This window comes from Procambarus clarkii, chromosome 32, assembly GCF_040958095.1.
Source record: "Procambarus clarkii isolate CNS0578487 chromosome 32, FALCON_Pclarkii_2.0, whole genome shotgun sequence".
Lineage (NCBI taxonomy): Eukaryota > Metazoa > Arthropoda > Malacostraca > Decapoda > Cambaridae > Procambarus > Procambarus clarkii.
Genome location: NC_091181.1, coordinates 27,491,196 through 27,512,920, shown reverse-complemented (window position 1 = coordinate 27,512,920; position 21,725 = coordinate 27,491,196). Strand labels below are relative to the sequence as shown.

Here is a 21,725-nt window from a genome sequence, read left to right as displayed (position 1 = left end):
CTTTGGGTCACCATTACCCCATTTTCCACTAATCACAGGGTGATTAGCCTGGAAAGAAATACGAGCCCAGAAGAAATACGAGAGCAATACAGGAAAAGGAGAAAAGTTTCCTATATATATAAAAAAAAAAAATCCTATAGAAAGTTCCATATGTTGATATGGAAAGTTCCATATCATATGTATGGTATGGAGGGAGTTTTTATGTATGTATCTATTTACATTTAAAAATACTTATAATTGAGAACATGAGCCACATACTGTATGTTACAGTGACACCTCAGTTTATGAATGCCCCTATTTATGAACTTTTGGGTTAAGAGCCCAATTTCTTCGTAAAATCTGAATCGGGTTACGAGGTTTGCCTCGGGAAATGAAGTTTGTTGATACGCACATGGCTGACCTAGCGCATGGTGGCACGACGAACGCGCCTCCGTTTACCAGTGCCTCCCAACTAGTGACAATTGCGCCTGAATTCTTTGTAAAGAATTAGTTTTTTCAGATTTTTGGGTATTTGTACATAAAAGTTGTTATTATATATCTCACCATGGGTCCCAAGAAAGCCAGTGGTAAAGTTCAAGCCAAGAAAAACACATGCGAGAATGACCATAGAGGATAAACAAGAGATCATTCGTAAATATGAAAATGGTATGAGGGTTGTTGATGTAGAGTAGAGGATGTTCTTTCCTCATTTATTAAGAAGATGTGTGCAGTATGGGAAGAATTGCAGAGTTTTGCTGAAAAATGTCATCCAAATCAAGCTGTAGCAGACTGTTGTGTTAACCTTTTTAATTACAATGTGATGTCTCACTTCAGAAAAGTGTTACAATGTAGGAAAAAACAAGTGTCGCTAGACAGGTTTTTAATGAGAATAACAAGCAGTGAGCCACAAGAAGGTTTTAGTGGCATGCAGGCAAAACGTGCCAGAGTGTGTACCTCAGAGAAGTCATCACTGCCTGATGTTATAATGGAAGGGGACTCCCTTTCCAAACACTAACACCTCTCCTCTTTCCCCTTCCTCACAATCTCCATATGCCGACAAGAGTCATCAGTAAAGGTAAGTAATAACTTGTACAGACTTTAGTACTGAAGATTTGGGTGAATTAAGTATAAAATTTACTTTGAAGTTAATTTTTGGGGGAGTCTGGAATGGATTAATTCAATTTACAATATTTCTTATGGGGAAAATCAGCTTCAGTTTACGAATATTTGGCTTACAAGCTGTCTCTGGGAAAGGATTAAATTCGTAAGCTGAGGTACCACTGTGTGTATATATTATTTATATATATATATATATATATATATATATATATATATATATATATATATATTATATATATATATATATATATATATATATATATATATATATATATATATATATATATATATATATATATATATATATATATATATATATATATATATATATATATATATATATATATATATATATATATATATATATATATATATATACAGTATATATATTAGTACTATATACACATACTGTATATGGATACTATATACAGTATTAATACTTTATATGAATACTCTTTATGTTAGTAATATATACTATATTCATATTAATAACATATTTGAACTGCAATGACCCAACTATATACCGTATAAGTAATATAGATTTGGACACTAATACTTTTATTTCCTTAATCAATGAAAATCCAATGTACAGCATTAGTGTGTACATTACATGTGACTTTCAGTAGCTTTAATGATTCTTAAATATTTGTAACAAAAAAAATTAAATGTTAAACCTTAATTATTTTAAATATTTCAGTACAAATACAGAACTGTCTTTAAAACAACAACAACAACAAAAAACAGAATTGAATGTAATGAAATGCGTCTGTCTTAATCCTTGGTTCAAACTACCTGGAAAGCCAATTCATTCCATGCCAGGCCCTTGTGAGTCATTCCATGCCAGGCCCTTGTGAGTCATTCCATGCCAGGCCCTTGCGAGTCATTGTAAGCCTACCTTGCTGATGGCATGCTTGGGTTCGCCTACCGTTCTAGTGGCCTTTTCTTCATTAGCATGATCTAAGATCCCCTGCTCCTTATGCCTCTTTAGAGGGAGCCAGGTTTTGACCTCTGGTACCCAGTAGGCTTACAATGACTTACAAGAGCCTGGCATGGATTGGACTGGGTGGAGCTATCCAGGAAGTTAGCAACAGAGAACCACCATAGGAGCCCTCCCAGAAAATATATTTTCCAAATGAATTTCTCAAGAGGAAAGCAAGTGTCAACATCAAACTGAATTAACAATTACAGTACCTCTTCTTCAAACTATAGTCATTTAAACTCACACTTGAGAAATGAAAAAAAGGTGATATGAAAAAAGTAAAAGGGTGCCCAAGACAGACCAAAACATCAACACGTTTTTGCATTTATAGTGTATAGTTTAAGTGGGTTTTTTTGTTACATCTGTGGTATTTTAACTATAGTACTGTATTATTTTTTGTTATAGTCACTTTCTCTTGAAACTGTCGCTGTAAACTTCTAAAAATTCTCATCATATTATTTCAAATCTGAATGAGATTCCAGCTTGAAAACTTCCTGGAAACTTTAATAGAGAACGTCATAGTACTGACAGGGCCACAAATGAAACCTCATTGATTACCAGGAGGTATTTCTCCTCTCACAATTGCTGTAAGAAATTGTTTAAATTGTACTAACCCAACTTAATTGTTTAGTTCCTTTAACCCTCAAGTCTGCTTTATAGTTTTTTCTGATGTGTTATTGCTATTTTCCTTGTCTGTATCATCCACTACTTTCACACCTTAAGGAAGGAAGACCCTTGTTTCATCACTAATATGCAAATAATCACTCTCGTCATCCAATAACTAAAAATATCACAACCACAGTTGACCAGCATGCTATTGTCATAATGGTTGTGTGAGTACCGAAGAAGTGCAATTTTTTTTTTTTTTTTTTTTTTTGGGGGGGGGGGGGGGCTCAATGCCATAAGAGATCTCTCTTGACCAGAGGCTACAATCATACATCTTCTAACTTTCCTTTATCAACCCAAATGTAGCAGTGCCTTTAATGCTAGTCACAGCATGACCATATGGGAATTTTCATGCATAAAGGCACATGGGTTGATATAATGTAGAGCAAAAATATACTGTATGCCATGAATAAAACTGATTATGGCATGTATTCATTTCTTGTTAGGCTGTGAAAAATCATTCTGCACATCATGAAATTAAATCATTATTGGTGCCATTTAATAATAATAAGAGCCTAATAGGTTATGCAAATTCTTAAGGTTGGGAAATAAAATTACTGCAGTTTTGTGTGAAATTAAAATGTTTGAATATCACGTTCAATTACACTTACATAACGTTACAGCACTTTTTTTATTGATACAGTACTGCAAACACAATTTAAAATATATATAAAATTTAAAACTGCCCTTTTTAAAAGTGGAGCTACTTTGGAAATGGTTACTTAAAGAACATGGCAGTGCAGAGAACAACCAAACTGCAAGCTAGCCCAGGATGATGCTGTGTGCAGATATTATCCATTAAGAGTTTAGCAAGCCACATGACTTAAGCAACAGTATTTAATTTTAACATTATATTTCTTAAAAACTGCAAAAAGGGAACATTATTGCTTATTATTTTTAAAACTAAAACTTCAACCATTATATAAAATACAATTATGAAAATCAAAATACCAAAATGTCATTGAGATTTTCAAAGGAAGCTCTTAAATAAATAACAACAGTACTGTACAGTACTTTGTTAATATGTAAGCATCACACCATTATAAAGGACTACACACACCACTTCAATAGAATGTCATGTTACTATACCTTTCCTGTGGCAGTGTGAATGATTTGGATTGTCACTTCATATTCAGAAGGACCATGAATGGATCCATACATTCCGAAACCAACAACAAAGATGCGACGATCCACAATAAAGCTGGAAAATAAGAATCGTTTATTACAAAAGCCATTAATCTAACAATAAATTATTTATTGTCTAGGATTCCTGGTTAATACTTTAATCATCAGTATGTGATAAAACTATGGTGTACGTTACCGAATTCTATCACTAGTGCCAGAATAACCCCAACGAGATTCTATTTGCTGAAATCGGCACACAGTCTGTTCTTTGCCAGTCATACAACACCGAGGAACATCCAAGAAATTTACAGGTGGTTTAGGGTTTACCTGAAAATTCAAGAGTATAATTAATTAATTTAATTTATACCATATGAGGTTTTTAATGATCAATATTGTTATATTTAGATACATACTGTATTTCATAAAATGAAAAAAAAAAAAATCTCAACTCACAGTAAAATGGAGAAACAGCTGAACCACTTCCCGATCTGTTAAAATCCCTGACTGTGCAGGACCTTGAGCAAACTCTTCAACAGTCATGAGTGGGAATCTTACCAATGACAATGCTCTCCCTAAAACTGTTCTCTGATTGGTGCTTGTTACAGACAAACCATCACGTTCACATTCAGCTTCAGACCACCTGAAGATGATGATATTACTAGTATTATTACTAATTTGAACTAAATTTATTCAGGTCTCAAAGGAAAAGAAAAAAGTAAGAAGCAGAAATGTGAAAATTTGTTATTAAAATGCCCGAAACACTATGCATGTTTGTGGCTTTACAAAAATATAAAAACATCAATGCTATGTACTCTCATAAATCCAATGTACCTTCTTGTATATACTGTAAATAAATAAATAATAAAAATATAAGTGCAAAGATTCAAGATCCTACTAGTGCACCACCAACAGGGATGACAAGTGAAAACATACCCACAGGCACTAGCCATGTTTGTACACCCTCCTCCAGGCCTTCATTTTCTCATCCTACCATTAAATTCCCTTGAATGCATTTTTGTTCTATCATCATCCATTCATTCAACATACCCAAACCATCTCAAATCTTGTGGTTTGCTGATTTTAGCATTCCATTTCTCTCTAAGATATTTTTATGACTTATTCCATCTATTCTCCACAATCAATGACCTCCACAATCCAGGCCAACATGGATTTAGAGCAGGAAGATCATGCCTCTCACAGCTACTTGACCACTATGACAAAATCACTGAGGCAAGTAGAGGAAAAAACATAATGCGGATGTCGTATACACAGATTTTGCAAAGGCATTCGACAAATGTGACCATGGAGTAATTGCACACAAAATGAGGTCAATGGGTATAACTGGTAAAGCAGGATGCTGGATACTCAATTTCCTGTCGAACAGAACACAAAGAGTAACAGTCAATCAAGTAAAATCGAGTCCGAGCGCAGTTAAAAGCTCTGTACTTCAAGGTACAGTCCTTGCACCACTGCTGTTCCTTATTCTCATATCAGATATAGACAAAAACTCAAGTCACAGCTTCGTGTCATCCTTTGCAGATGATACAAAAATCAGCATGAAAATTACCTCTGCTGAAGACATTGATAAACTACAAACAGATATTAACAAAGTTTTCGATTGGGCAGCAGAAAATAACATGATGTTTAACGGTGATACACTCCACGTACTCAGATACGGCAAAAATGAGGATCTTAAACATAATACAGGGTACAAAACACAATCGAATCTGCCCATAGTAGGAAAACAGCATGTCAAGGATTTGGGAATATTGATGTCCGATGACCTAACGTTTAGGGAGCATAACCAAGCAAGTATTGCGTCAGCCAGAAAAATGATAGGATGGATTACAAGAACCTTCAAGTCCAGAGATCCCATCACAATGGTTATACTCTTCAAATCACTTGTGTTGTCCCATCTTGAGTACTGCTCAATACTCACTTCCCCCTACAGAGCAGGACAGTGTGTGCTGAACTTGAGGGAATACAGAGTACATATATGGCATGCATAGACGAGATTAAGCACCTAAATTATTGGGATCGTCTCAAAGCTCTCCAAATGTACTCACTAGAAAGGAGACGAGAGAGATACCAAATAATATACACATGGAAAATACTGGAGCGCCAGGTCCCAAATCTGCACAGTAAAATAACAACGTACTGGACGTGAACGACATGGAAGAAAATGCAGATGAGAACCAGTGAAGAGCAGAGGTGCCATGGGCACAATCAGAGAACACTGTATGAACATCAGAGGTCCACGGTTGTTCAACGTCCTACCAACGAGCATCATAAATATTACAGGAACAACCGTGGACATCTTCAAGAGGAAACTAGATTGTTTCCTTCAAGGAGTGCCGGACCAACCGGGCTGTGGTGGGTATGTTGGCCTACGGGCCGCTCCAAGCAACAGCCTGGTGGACCAAACTCTCACAAGTCAAGTCTAGCCCCGGGCCGGGCTTGGGGAGTAGAAGAACTCCAGAACCCCATCAACCAGGTATCAACCAGGTTTTCTCCTAACATCACATATATTGAACATTATTTCTCAGTCTTTTTTTTTTTTTTTTGCTTTAGCATTGGATTTTTTTACATTCTAACCACACCATCTTACAACCATACATATGAATCATGCCAATTAGTTTGCTGCTCAATTATTGTAGAGCAAAATCGTAGTTTAAATTAATGGCACTAAATATACTCAAGAAACCTGGAAGTCATCAATACAGCAATTATGTCATTATAGCATTACCTGACTGTTGCTTCAAAAAGCTTAGCCTCTCGAATTCGTAGTGTGTCTCGTTCTAGCACTAAGCACAGTGTGTTGCTATCAATATCTGTGAAGCCCTCTGCTGCTAATGAATCAGCTGTATTTTTATCTATTGTCTCCAGACACAAAGCAGCTAGTTGTGGTTCATCAAAGAGTCGAGCCTGGAAAAAAAAATCTGTAACAACCTATGGCCTACAAACTGCTGCAATTTATAACTTTAGACTAAAGTTAAAATGATTTTGAACTGGACAGTTTTTAGCACATTTGATCAGTTGCCAAGTTGTTGATGAAAGAGTGGCTTGTGCAGCTGGGAGACAATAATTGAAGTTCAAACAAGTGTCATAGATCCTAGGATATGCTAATTTTAGTAATACCAAGAATCTTTAGCCTTGATTAAAATAGTCTTAGACAAGAATAAGTGATACAAAAAATACTGCATTATTTAGTATACATGACTGAGCAGAATGAAAGAATGTTGATTATGATTTTCTCCCAGAGCCTAAAAAATATGTAAGTGAATATACAATTCTATGAACATTCCTCAAATATTCAACCATTTGTTTATATTGCAGCTCCCTAGATGACATCAATGAGACATAGTGCTCATACAAATTGGAAAAAATGCTGAGTAAATCACCAGTACACATTGATGTAGCAGGCTTCATAAATAGCATTAATAATTATAAAGAAATAATGTTAAACCAAAGACTGAAGAACAACTTATCACTACATCTTTCACAGTGTTGGCCCACCTGAGTTAAAAGCATGAATGCATTATCAGAAGACAAGTTGCGTTTGAGAAAATCCACACAAGCTTGCTCAAGGGCAGGAACAGCATACTTTTTTGCTGTGTACAATACAGTCATCACTGTTTCAGGACCAATCTGAAACCTCATCACTGTGGAATTAAAAATAAAAAGTTAAGAATCTAAATTTTAAATAAAAAATTGAGAATTTATGAACATTGCTGTTAAGCTTAAAGATAAAAGCAGCAAAATTTGGTCAGCACTTAAGCATGGAGGGATAGTGATGGTCCGTCATATCCCTATCAAATAATTAATTGAGATGCTAACCTGTAAAGGAACCGCAAGAGTGCAAGAAATGCCTGTGGCTCCACATCAGGTAATTCAATTTCTTCCTGGCGAGTGCTCAGTTGTCCATTAAACATAGCATCAAACACAGCACTGCCAACTGCCAAGACAAACTTGTGTGCTGGTATACGCTGCCTTGAGTCGCCTTTTCCAACCAGGAAATGTACATCACTGAGTATCTCATTGTTGAACAAGAATGCAAATCTGCAAGAAGGAAATTTGCTAAATGTCTTCAAATTTATAATTTTGATGCCTTGTTAACATTGAAATTTTACCCTCTTTAAAGGGCACAATCTCACTTAAAAGCTTCCCCAAGATATTACAAAATCTTCAAGTATTAAAACTGTTGTTCCCAACCTGGAGTCCATGAACCCCTGGAGGGTCAGCAAGGGTAGTACAATACAGTACTGGGGGTCTGTAAACTAAATTCAACTTTTCATCTTCCTAATGCCATTAGTAAGTGGATTAAGGATACATTTTATGTAGAATTAAAAAATGTAAAACAGTTAACTACAAATGAAAAAATAGTTTTGTTAAACTTTGTCAAACCTTGAATGGTCCCCAAGCCAACATGCATCAGAAAACATATTTTCTGATGCATGCGGCCCTAGAATGTTGAAGCGATTTGATGAAATATCTGTGCCAATAATAGCACAAGTGCTGTAGGGTGTTTGGGTGCAAGTCTTACAACTTCCCAAAATTTTTGTAGTCGGTGGTTGTACATGTGTACAAATAAAATGCATTTATATTTTGCCAGGATACTGAGTAGAACAGTATTTCATAAAGTTAATGAATCAGTGAGTTACAACTATAAAACACTAGGGGGGAGGGGGCTACCAGGCGGTGCCTGGGAGAGTCTACCCCCCCCCCCTCCTCCATTCTCCTATCAACCCCATTCTCCCCTCTTACCTCCTCCTCCACTCTTTTCATCCCTTCTTCCATCTTCCCTGTTTGGCCTCCAACCTCAAACAGGACATTTCCATTTATATCTATATATAGAGGGAATCCATCTCACCCTTTTTCCTCTTCCCTCTTCATTTCCCCTCTTTTTTACAGCATTTCACCTCTTCTCCCTCCTTTGTTCTACCACCCCCCTCATCATCCCTGTTCTACCACCCCTCATCATCTTTTGTCCTACCACATCCCTCATCATCCCTTGTCCTACCACCCCCTTATCATCCCTTCTCCTACCACCCCCCCTCATCATCCCTTATCCTACCACCCCCTCATCATCCCTTGTCCTACTACCCCCTCATCATCCCTTGTCCTACCATTCCCTCAACATACTTTGTCCTACCACTCCCTAATCATCCCTTATCCTACCACCCCATCACATACCTTGTCCTACCACCCCCTCATCATCCCCTTGTCCTCCCTCTCCCATCATCTTACATCTTTCCTTTAATATACTATCATCACTGTATAACTATCTTCACTGTATATACCATCTTCACTACTCACTATTTTCATTACTGTAACCATCTTCCCTGCTCATTATTTTCATCACTGTAGCCTGAATGAATTTAGATCACTGTTTTCAGGTAAATCATCAAAATGCATGGTAAACTCTATGGAAACTCATCAGCAATTTAATTTCAGACTGCATAACAAAACTGCATGGGTAGTTGGGTTACACAAGCTGATATTTCTTAACCCCAGACCATTTTCCCTGCAAAGTTGGATGAGACTAGTCTCAAGCTCTTGGACTCCAACTTTGGACAAACACCAACCCATCCTTCTGTTTAGACATTAGTTTTGTAACTATGTGCACCATAGTACAATAGTGCAAAGATTGATGGTCTAAGCAATTAGATAGTATAATTTTGTACTATTCACCTTATAGAGTAAAAAAAGAAAAAATTAAGCTAAAAACAAACAAATATTACTAGGCCTAGTATAGCACACATATGTACTATATTAGGCCTCAGATATCATGTATTAGGCCTAGTTAGGTTAGTTTAGTTTAGTTTGTCTTTGCAACATAAATAGAAAATCTTTTCCAGTCTGTCCAAATTCATTAGTATCAATTTCTACTTTCTAATTGTGTTGTATGTCGGTATATCTAATATGCTCCTTGTCGTTACTATTAGTACAGTATTACCAAAACGAAAGGATGGGCTGCAAACACACTCCTATAGTATTGATTCTACCTGCAAGAAATATAACAATAATATTAAAAAGACACATTACATGTAATTTATATGTCAACAGTATAAGTAAGGTGTGTGTGTATTGTTCTACTGTACCAATTACACCATACCTCTCTTTTACAGTTGTCATGGTGGCTTGCCAGTTATACATAGGTCCTCCATTGCTAGTTGTGACAGCAGATGTGTTAGTGCTGGTAGAGGTGGTGGTAGTGGTGGTTGAAACAATACTAATGGAGGAAGAGTTGTTACCACTAGGAGTACTGGAGGGAACATTGGACACTCGAGTTGGAGAGCTGACGGTGGTAGTAGTACTTGTTGCAACAATTGAAGCCAATTGTGGTGAAGAGCTAGTGATTACAGAGACCTGAGACAGAGGAGGAGCTGATACTAATGGGGGCGGTGGTGGCGGTGGTGGTGGCGGAGGGGATGGAGCAGCAGCAGCACTTGGAGGAGTTGATGGAGGACCAGCTGGCACTAAACCAACAGGCAAAGTGGAGGGATGTGGAACAGAGGAGGGTGGGATCACTGGCGGCAGGTGTGGAGGAATAGCAGAGCGAGCAGGGACAGGGGATGAAAGAACACTAGACCTCCGTAGCACCCCAACACCAGCGGATGTCCCAACATGATTAGTGTGTAACGTTGGAGATGCAGGGGAAGGTGGAGGAGCAGTAGTGCTACAGTCAATACTGTTTCCTGAAAAATAAGAAGAGAAAAAGAATAAAGAATAATGTATTCAATCCATCTGTATTTACAAGTACAGTAGTTTGTATATAACAGTTCACAAGGACCAATATACTCCTAGTTTTATGATGGAGTGTTGATGTGGATGATTTGATGGAGTAAAGTGGTGCTGACTTTCCATGATGCTGTGTTGTTTGAAAGACATGGTGAATGGACAGTAATAATTTGAATGTCTCAACCTTCTTTTCCTGAAATGCTCCCATATCTTCTCCAGGCTAACTCTTGTCCACTCCATGAAAATTTTAAATAACAGAGTAGAATATAGGAGTAGGTAGGGGAGGGGGAGAAGGGAAGGGAACTATCAGGAGGAAGCGCCAAGCCTCTGCGATTATATAGCACTGGGAGAGGGGGGGGGGAGAAGAGGAGGTGGAGAAGAAAGGAGAAGAGAAGAAAAGGAAGGGAAGAGGGGAGGAGGGAAAAGAAGTAGAAGAAAGGAGGAGGAGGAGTGAGGAGGAGGAGGAGGAAGGGGAGGAGGAGATAGAAGAGAAAGGGAAGGAGGAGGAAAAACAAGGATAAGAAAGGAGGAGATGGAAGAGGAAGGGGAAGAGGAGGAGGAAAAGCAAGGAGAAAGAAGAAAGGAAGGAGGGGAGGAAGGTAATGAGGAGGAAGGGAAGAAGGAAATGGAAGAGGAAGGGGATGAGGAGATGGAAGAGGAAGGGAAGGAGGAGAAGGAGATGGGAGAAGAAGTGAAGGAGGAGATGGGAGAAGAAGTGAAGGAGGAGATGGAAGAGGAGGAGAAAAAACAAGAAGAAAGTAGGAGATGGAAGAGGAAAGGGAGGAGGAGGAGAAAAAACAAGAAGGAAGGAGTAGGGGATAGAAGAGGAAAGGAAGGAGTAGGAGGAGGAGGAAAACAAGGAGGAAGGAGGGGGAAGAAGGAAGGAAGGAGGGGGAAGAAGGAAGGAGGGGGAAGGAGGAAGAAAGAGGGAAGGAGGGGGGGAGGAGGAAGGAGGAGGAGAAGTTGGTTGAAGGAAGAGGAGTCGGCTGGAGTAGTAGTAGTTTGCAGCAGTAGGTAGGAATATATCGGAGGTGGTGGTCAGATGAGGGGTAGTAGGTCGCAGTAGTAGTACTGTAGTAGGTAGGAGTAGTAGTAGGCAGGAGGAGGAGTAGTAGTAGGTAGGAGGAGGACTGGTAGTAGTAGATAGAAGGAGGAGTGGTAGTAGTAGATAGAAGGAGGAGTGGTAGTAGTAGGTAGGAGGAGGAATAGTAGTACTGTAGTAGGTTGAAGGAGGAGTAGTAGTACTGTAGTAGGTCGGAGGAGGAGTAGTAGTAGTAGTAGGTCGAAGGAGGAGTAGTAGTAGTAGTAGTAGGTACGTAGTAGTAGTAGGTAGAAGGAAGAGTAGTAGGTAGGAGTAGTAGTAGTACTGTAGTAGGTAGGAGGAGGAGTAGTAGTAGGTAGGAGGAGTAGTAGTAGGTAGGAGGAGTAGTAGCAGCAGGTCAGAGAAGGAAGTAGGGTAGGTTTGAGAAGTAGTAGCAGTAGTACTACATCAGAAGGGGTGGTGGAGTAAGTGAGAGGAGAAGTCATGGCCAGAGGTGGCGAGGGACAATGATGTGGATGCTGAAAAAAGCAGTTACACTCAAAGTAATGTACAGTATAGAGGGAGGGACTTACACTCTAAACACTTTATTACATATTTTAAACCAGGTACGTTATGAAAACTTGAACAAAATTTAAAATCTTTAACAAAATAAATAAGCTTGAACATTTGTTACATGAAAATTTATTACAAGACATTTTTTTCCATATGATGTACCCTAGAGAAACAGGTAAATAGGTGAATAACTCATTTTAAAGTACAGCACAACCTCGATTCAACAAACTATATGGGACAAACTCAAATTTGTTGCAACTGCAGATGCCTCCAGGATGCATTTCCCATGCCCTATGGGCTAATTTCACTTTGTAAAATTTAAATTTCAACCTATAATATAAAAGACAAATACCAAATGAACAGGTCTGCAAAAAAATGTAACCACATCTAGCATGTTCCTCACATCCCCAGCCTCAAAACTTACTTTCAGATGGTAGCAGGGCCATACCTGAGTGAACGAAAATCTTGCAAACTTAAAATGAAAACAAACCATAGAATTTGGTTTTAAATATCATCAATAGCTTGACCAAGGTTCCAACTGTTACCTATAACGTTGATTCCATCTACAAAAATCATTAAAAACGTGAGTGGAGTCATATTAAGCATGTTACCATTTATACCCTAATAGTTCCCATGCTCTGTGGGCTGCTTTCACTGAACGATACTTTAATTTTAACCTGTCATATGAATAGCAACCACCAAAAGAACCTGTCTGTAAAGATACCTGTATTTAACTATATTTAGCATATTTCTCACACACTAGCTTTGAAATCTCCTTTTCAAAGGAAAAGGTACCCATATTAGTTAATAAAAACTGAGGAATTTCAAAATTATAATGAATCATAGAATTTGGTTTTAAATACAGTGTATGCTCAATGGCTTTCCCAAGGCCCCCAACTATTTCTTGCAATGTTGCCTCCATCTGTGAACTCGGCCCCAACATCCTAAGCAAATCTATACATCCCTGCTACAGCATACTCTTGTTCGTCTAATTGGGTGAGTAACTCTGGCATAACACACTGTTCTGGCAGAACAATGTGTTCTTTGATTAGCCAAATTGAGGTTCCACTGTACTGTATATGCAATATTGCAAGAAGATTTAGTTTGTGACATATTAGTGGGAATACAGTGTGAATGGCAATACAAGACAATACAATATTTGCCATTAAATGGCAAACAAAACTAGAGGGTTAGTTCCAACATTACTGCAAAATTATGCTTTAGGTTGAGAATGTTCACCACCTTATGCAAGCTAATGCAGTATCTAAACAAGCAATAAACAAAAACTACAATATTTTAAATAAAAAGACTGTTTCCTATTAATAGTATAATTTGATGAAGTTCACATTTCATTCCACTGTCATGCTACATTTGCTTCTTTATCTGACTTTTTTGTATTTAGTGTATTTGTATTTTAGTCAGCAATAGTTCAGATTTTGGAAATTTTCAATCTGGTTTTGTCCAAATCAATGTAACAAAGATCTTACCTAGGCCTATGCATAACATTAACTTCTATTTGAGAAAAACACACCATATAAAAAATTAATTCCATCAGCTGGTTGCCAGATATGCTAAAGTCAAATACTCACTTATTAACATTCACAATACAATAGTTGGTATTTGACTGTTCCGGGCTGGGCAAGTATTAAACTAAAATAATACAAAATTTTACAAGCATTTTAATTCTATTATCTGTAAGCATACATTAAGAAAATGAGATAGATCAAGCACAAATTTCCTCATTCTGCTTATGCATATATTCCCCCTCAAACTAATATGGGGCAATGGCTTTTTCACACTTTATTCACAAAAGTGATCTGTTAAGTGACATTTACATCTTAACCAATTTTAAACATTATTTCCGATAAAATGCTACCATTTCACACAATCCACACTATGTTAATTATACCTTGTTCTCTCTCATGCGTTGTTCTATACAGAACCACCCACTAACAAGGATGACCACAACTTAGAACGAGTCAAACCTACTGCTTATGGATAGTTTTAAATCAAGATTTATATCTTAAAACATTTTTCCACAATCTATCCCTATATTATTTTCCCTATGCAATACTGCACTGACATGCATATGTTTTACCAATCTTACTTGAAATTTCTCAATATGGTCATATCATCTTAAAAAACTTTCCTTCATTTGCCTCCACAGTGAAATTCTCTTGTGCCAAATTATGAATTCAATACTGTATACAAAGATTAATTCCCATTCTGAGCTCACCACACAGAACAATTCAAAACTAATGCAGACAATAGAATAAAAATGAAATAATCATCTTACTTGTTTACTGAATGTTATTTTTATTTTGATATATTTATGATAATGCTTCAATTGGTCAACCCTTTTGGTTTAAACATATGAATAGGCCTCTTTGCATATTTTTGCCTCTTGATTATGTTTTTAGAATAACAATAAATAATAGAAGAAGTAAACTGTTTCCAAAATGGATGAAAAATTTACTAAATAACAAAGTTTAATTCAAGAAAGGATGTTTGCAAAAAACTGAACTTAATAAAATAATGCTATTTTGTGACATGGCAAAGTGAAGGTCTAGAATGGGGGTTCTTAACTGCCAGGGGGAGGGGGGGGGGAATGGGACTCAATCTTGGAACAATGAAAAAAAGAACTTTGAATGTAAGGCAATGCCTCTTGCTGGAAGAGCCTTGATGGTTCCCTGAAGAGCCATCTCACTGAGATGGCTTCAAGGAGCCACCATGGGACTCCTCCCAGAAAAGTTGTTGTTAGATTAGAATTCCATCACCATCAGTAATTATACCTCGATTTCAAGTTTTGATTGTATAAAAACAAACAATAAATTCAATAATTAAAATATAAAATCCTTATGTTTTTCTTTCACCTGTTTTGTTCCAAGCTACAGTATTTATATGTAAAGCAAAACCAAGTTATTGACATATTTTGAAGCTATATAAGGTACCTAATAGGGCTGGTGGTGATGATTTCAAACCTAATATGTCATCGCATTATGTCCCAATATTGGGACCTGGGGTCTGTAATCGTAACAAGGTTAAGAACCCCTGATCCAGAGGCTTATATCCATTTCTAGTGAAAGCTAACATGAAGTAATATAATGCAAGGATTATTTAAGCTCTACAGTACTGATAATAACTCATAAAACCAAGCTAAACACAAATTAATTTAAAATGTTACAAGTCTATAAAACACAATTATTTTTGTAAGGAACTCATTTAGTGAAGCTTAATTTCTAAACTTTCTAAATGGTAATTGTATATATAAAAGCTCTAACCAGAAGACAAAGATGCAGCTCCAGAGTGAGCAATGTTGGCTTGATGGTTAGAAGGCAATCCAGGGGAGGAGCTCGAGGAGGATGGAATAAAATTATCACCCTTACTTCCACTGCTTCCCCCAGGAGTATACACGAGACACTCCTCAGATGAGCTCATATCTGGATCATGCATATTCCGCAGCCGAGAGAACGCACCATTAGAAGGTGTAGTGTTACCTGACCAAGCCATAGCTGTATCACACTCGTAACCTGGTGTAAACAAAATTTACAATGAAATATTAATATTAATAGATAAAGCTATTATACAAAATGATACAAGCATGTTAGCCAGAATAACTGATCTCTGTACAGTCAATTACCTTCTATCCTCTACTGTAGCTGTAACACCACTAACTTTTAAAGACAAAGTGTACAGGACATTGAAAAACATCTTCATAGCAACAAATTTTCAGAGATCTTGGAAACATGGATAAGCCTGTGTCTGACTCAACTTTGCCATTAAGATATGTTATGAGTGCTCAGTACTCCATAACATTCACCTCACCTGGAGTGAGCGTTATTTCTCTACTATTTTTATGCTGCAAGGTTTAAAAATGTTCAGATGAACAGTTTCTACAATGATGTCACACAACGACATCATCGGCAGCTAATAGGAGCACACTGGCTGATTCAAAGTCATTTCCAGTCATTAGCTGAAAACTTCAATAGCTCTCTGCACCTCTAAGAGGAAAGCTAGGTTGTGGCACTGGTTCCAGGTAGACGAGATAGTACTCTTATGACTAATGAGGCTCAGTAGTGGGAAGCCATCTCAGTGAGATAAGATTCATGGAGACACCAAGGGACTTCTCCCAGAAAAAGACTCCTTCCTCCCATCAACTGACCCAGCTGTAGTCCAATATGTAAAGGGTAAAAACCAACAATCCCTCACAGCAGGTAATTCTGGTAGGTTACAGGAAAATGACAAGTCAATCTCAGGGAAGGTATCCTGGCCAGTCGGAGAGTAGTGGAAACTCAATGTGGGTGGCATAAATACCACTTAGCTGTAAGAGACAGCAGGTGAAAAAGATATCACACCAAGGAAACAAGTGATGGGGGTGAGCTGGCTGGAACTTTTGAGTGACTTAGGCTGCCATCTAGTGGCAGTCACAGGCATCAGTTAGGTTATTTACCCAACAGCAACATTCATTTGCCTTATTTACCTGGGGAACCTAATTTCCTTCAAGTACTGTAATAACCTTATGTTACTCGTGTACTTTGTTTTTTTCTCTCTCGCATTTTTGAGTTCTCCGATTCAAAGGCTTCCCTTGCCTTGTGGAGCGAGACGGATTCTGGTCATAGCTTCCAGTAGGTGACAAATGAGTGAGTCTTAAAGACCTTGTGGTGTGTGGAGTCAAGGTTTTGGTAATACAAGTGTATAAACTTGGTAAGCTACTGAGGGGGGGGGGCCTTATCAGAAATACTGTATATGCAAAGTAATATAAGCAAAAAAAAGAGAACCCCTTACATGTAGAAGCTGAGCAAACTGTCTTGCAGAACAGTGAAGTCTTTCGAAGAATGTTAGCTGCACTCTAGGCTCACAGCTTAATGAGGCCAAAATTAGCTCCCAGGCAGCATTAATGCTGGGTGAGATTCCTTGCACCACCTCCTGCCTGCATTCACCTAGTAGTAAAATAAGTCAAGATATAATAGATTATGTCATTAAGAATTAGTTTGGTTGCAAACAGTGGTGCATATAATGTAAGTAATTCAGTATAAAGTAGGACTAATAGTATATCGTTCTCACCTAAGAATTAATGTTACAGTACTGTATAATATAAATTGTAAAGTAGGTTACTATACAGTAAAAACAGTACTGTATACATCAGTAACAAATTGGCAGCAATTAGTAATGAAAATATGACAAAGAATGATGCAGCTACAATTTCTAATTAAGTAAATAAAGCACAAATTAATAACAACTGGAGGTACCAAATTAAAAGCAGTTTCTAATAATAAAAGTTAATTTTAACTAGTAGTGAAATGTGTGGAATACATAGTTAAATAGTAATGAACTGATGCCTTGCTCAAACAGTACTCAATTCAACAGAGGTCTGGATACATCAGAAGGATTGTGATCTAGATATGTTTGCTCAAACCTTGATTACCTAGATTAAATATCTGTACCTGGAAAACTAGAAAAATTTTGATAATCAGAATTTGCAGTGCCAATAAATTTCAATTTAATTAAGTTTAAATGTGTGTGGGTCATTTGTCCAGCTTTGTTCGTGTATTTTTGCCTATCTAAGATGATGTCACTGAATCTAGCTTAATCGTGGTCCCCTCATACCCCTTGGCACCAGGCAGCATTACAACATTCTGTTTTTAACTCATTTTGCATGTACTTTTCACTAAATAAAATTACCTTGTCATAAAAAATGCACCCTCATTCTGGATATATTGGACAAGGAAGTGATTAGGGCAACTAATTATTTCCATATACTGTAGTGAAGAGAGACCAACAAAAAAGGTACAGTACTTATTTAACTGTATAAATCTTTGGTGCATGCACCAAAGACATGCACTTGGATTATTGTATCCAGGCATGGAGACCCCATCTTCAGAAAGACACACTGTATCTGCTTTGGAGTAAGTTCAACACCGGGCCAAAAAATAATTCCAGGACTAAGTTGACTCTCATACCAGGAACAATTGAGGGCCCTCAGGGCTAACAACATTGCAAACCAGACATGACAGGGCGGATCTCATCGAAACTTTTAAACTATTGAACAATTTGGAGGATACGTAATTAAGACAACTTCTTCAAAAGGTCAAATGAAGCTTGAACAAGGTGCCAAAACATAGGACAGAAAACATGAGACGTTTATTCACCCACAACGTTATAAATTAACAAAACAGCCTACCGACTGATGCTGTAAATGCCAAAACACTGCAGAATTTCAAAATACAGCTTGATAAAATCATCACCCTTAGGACAAATGGAAGGGACCTCTGACAAGTTGCCAGCTTCCTGCTCTCGTCGAAACCACTAGAGAGATAGTGGCCCCTCAGGTATATTCAGGTAAAAGGTCAAATGTAATGTATACAATGGGCAACAACTACATGCTCATCAAGCCACAATGTAGAGCAGAAAACAGATGCATTGTTTTCACCCATATGGTAATAAACCCATGGAACCACCATGATATTACTTCATTTTAAAATCCCGATAGAAGTCGAGACCACTAGGGAGATAGTGGCCAAGTAAATAAAGTTTAGCTTAGTTCATTTATTACGCACCCCATACCCATCCTGTGGGCGGTAGTGGAAAGGGTTACAGAGGCACATAATGGGCTCAGGGACTGAACCCGACAATTCATTTACTAAGCAAGTTACAATCTAGATGAGCTAGTTACAAAATTAAATACACATCGTCGCATCATCAATGGGATTCGATCGACCACAATTAAAGTTTCTAATTTAAGCAACTGACATATATGGAGAGCTAGTGTCACAATTGATATGTTTGTCCTGCACACCGCCCCCCATCCAGTGGGCAGCAGTGGATAGGTTACAGTCACTTAGTTACTACCTACAGTTTGCAAACTGGGGATATTTGGCTAAGATTTCTGGTAGCAGATCATTTTGAATGAAATATTTACACATCTCTGGAACATTTATTATAGAATTGTCTCTGAATTCACATGTCTTTTCGCACTCCATCACATAGTGATGGAGTGTGCGTGAATAATTTTGGTGACAGTTTACATTTGGTCTGTAAACCTGGTCAGGTCTACATCAGCAGATAATGAGTAAATAACAAATTAGGTAAATTCAGGTAAATTTACTTTGCCAGTTACTGGCCAATCCAAAGTAACTAACTTGATTGGCTGTAACTTTAACATCATCCACTGCTACGAAAATAAATATTCATTACCCATGTTTCTTCAAACATGATGAAAAATCACTGGTGAACAACTGGGAAGTGGGAGGCGGGGAGGTATACCTTGTACACCTTTGTTACCTGCTCAGGAATGGTGCCACTCGGGTGGAAGCACCACTCTCGCAGTTCACTCGCTTCCCAAATTCGTGGCGTTACCTTTGAGAGTTACTTGTGAGCATCTAGCATGAGTGAGGGCTGGTGTTGAGGGGAGCGGCCACACATGCAGGTGAGTGGCTGCGTGAAGCAGCTGTTGCCGCCGCTACCACCACCGTTCACTAACCTCTAACACACCACGGTACAAACACTTTTTGACATAGGTCTAAATTTACATGGCCAGATTTGGATTTGCGCAACCTAAACTAGCGTCAGACGTAAAATTAAGCTGAGCAGTGTGATTATGGCCAGCAGAGATCGAGCAGTGTACAGGTCCGCCCCAGCGTCTCCTCTCTCCCAGGAACTAAGGACCACCCCACAAAATGTAATAAACGTTTACTTTTAATTATAAGGGATCTTACGTTGGGTATTGGGGATTTTTATCATAACCAAGGGGCCACTGTCTCTCTTGTGGCTTCGACGAGGACAGGAAGCCGGCGGCTTCTCAAATGTTCCACCACTTCTGATGATTTTATCGAAGTGATCTTAAAGTTCAGCAGTGCTTTAGTATTTACGGTTTCATCAGGTAGACGGTTCCATGCGTTTATCTGAATTTACCTGACGGCCACTAACAATCTAGTGGCCTCGACGAGGACAGGAAGCCGCCAGCTTGTCAAAGGTCTCCCCATTTGTCAGGATTATTTTCAAGCTGGATTTGAAAGTTCCGTAGAGTACATTTACAGCTTCGGCAGGTAGGCGGTTAAATGGAAATCCATAATGATTGTATATACTATGTATGTCTAAAGCCACTAATACGCACAGCGTTTCCTGCATGATGTGGACAAAATAAACTTTAAAACTAAGACTTAAAACTAATGAGATCAAAAACAAAAATTTAACTGAAGTAGAAAAAACTATTTTTTTTTTTTTTTTGTGGGAGAGCGTTTTATGTTCTATTTTTCTGTATGTGGGAGAGCGTTGTAGCTCTCACACACAGCTCTCAACCTTTACGCACAACAGCGTAACTGAACTTAAGACTAGAAACCAAACTAACGTCGATTGAAATAAGGGTAAAAGGGATTGCTGCATGCATGCTGACCAAGATATTGACTAGACCTAGAATCGGTTCACTTAAAGATATAATCAATGGAGCACTAACTCTGGACAGAACCTCCAATAGCAACAGGTGGACCCATTGTGCGATAAACACCATCAATACAAGGGGGGTAGAAATAGCCTAAGCTACTCTATCCCTTTGAGATGTATTTCTTTCTTGTCTCAGTAAACATACTTGAACTTGAACTTGAACCATCAATACATTCGATATAACAAACACAATCACTGAGAGGGGTGTCGACGAAATACATGCAGACTTTGTTATGCAAGCCCTTTGGGAATCTCTGCCAGCAGACTTTAAGATTATGGTTCTTGAAGGAAAAAAGAACCAAACAAATCCTCATCTGCTACGTAATATTGCACAGATGCATATAGAAGCAAACTTGGCATCCGACAGCTTCACATACTTCACAGATGGATCAGTAGATCAGCAAAGACAAGAAACCGGAGCTGCAGTTAAAGCAGGAAACTGTAAATAGTTGGAGACTCTCAAATGGGTGTTCGACTTAACAGAGATGCTAGCCATTCAAAAGGCTTTGGAACATGCCGACATGTTCCAAACTTGCTGAACACCGACAACATGTTGTCATACATACGGATTCGAGAACTGCCATTGAAACCTTGCAACAAGAACACATATGTGATAACATCCATCTGATCACAAATGTCATATCATTAATGCAAACACTCAAACGACAAGGCCGACGGGTACTTATCAACTGGGTGCCAAGTCATGTGAGAATAATAGGAAATGACATTGCAGACGAAGCTGCAAAACTTGCAAGAGAAGAAATGTAGACATTTATATACCACAGAGTCTATCACAGATTAAGAAAGTAATTAGAAACAGCAATGCAAAAGATGTACAGTGACTACAGCACAGCAGTTGCAACATCAGGATCTACGGGTTGGCACAAGAATTCAACCAACTAACGAACCACTTAGTTTGATGAAAGGGAGCAGTAGAGCAACAGAAGTATACTTACATAGCATCAGGCTTGGATACCCATGCGCATGGGAAATAGGCTTACAGGTTCCGGAAGATGAGAGGAAATGTCAGCACTGTGGAGAAATGCCCGACAGACCACTGGAACATTATCTAACACAGTGCAC

At 38.1% G+C, this 21,725-nt stretch overlaps 1 protein-coding gene across 1 annotated transcript in view; it reads right to left on the bottom strand.

Moving 5' to 3' along the window:
- The window catches only part of LOC123759316 (BTB/POZ domain-containing protein 1), a gene marked incomplete in the record, with an annotated part of 29,078 nt that extends 9,217 nt beyond the window's left edge, over window positions 1-19,861 (bottom strand). Inside the window, 11 exon segments of the mRNA XM_069335047.1 lie at window positions 3,833-3,944; window positions 4,065-4,195; window positions 4,322-4,508; window positions 6,615-6,793; window positions 7,385-7,519; window positions 7,521-7,530; window positions 7,706-7,927; window positions 9,984-10,566; window positions 15,485-15,733; window positions 16,989-17,143; window positions 19,560-19,861. Of these exon segments, the coding sequence (XP_069191148.1) occupies window positions 3,833-3,944; window positions 4,065-4,195; window positions 4,322-4,508; window positions 6,615-6,793; window positions 7,385-7,519; window positions 7,521-7,530; window positions 7,706-7,927; window positions 9,984-10,566; window positions 15,485-15,713 (1,788 nt within the window).
- Window positions 19,862-21,725: the final 1,864 nt, after the last annotated feature.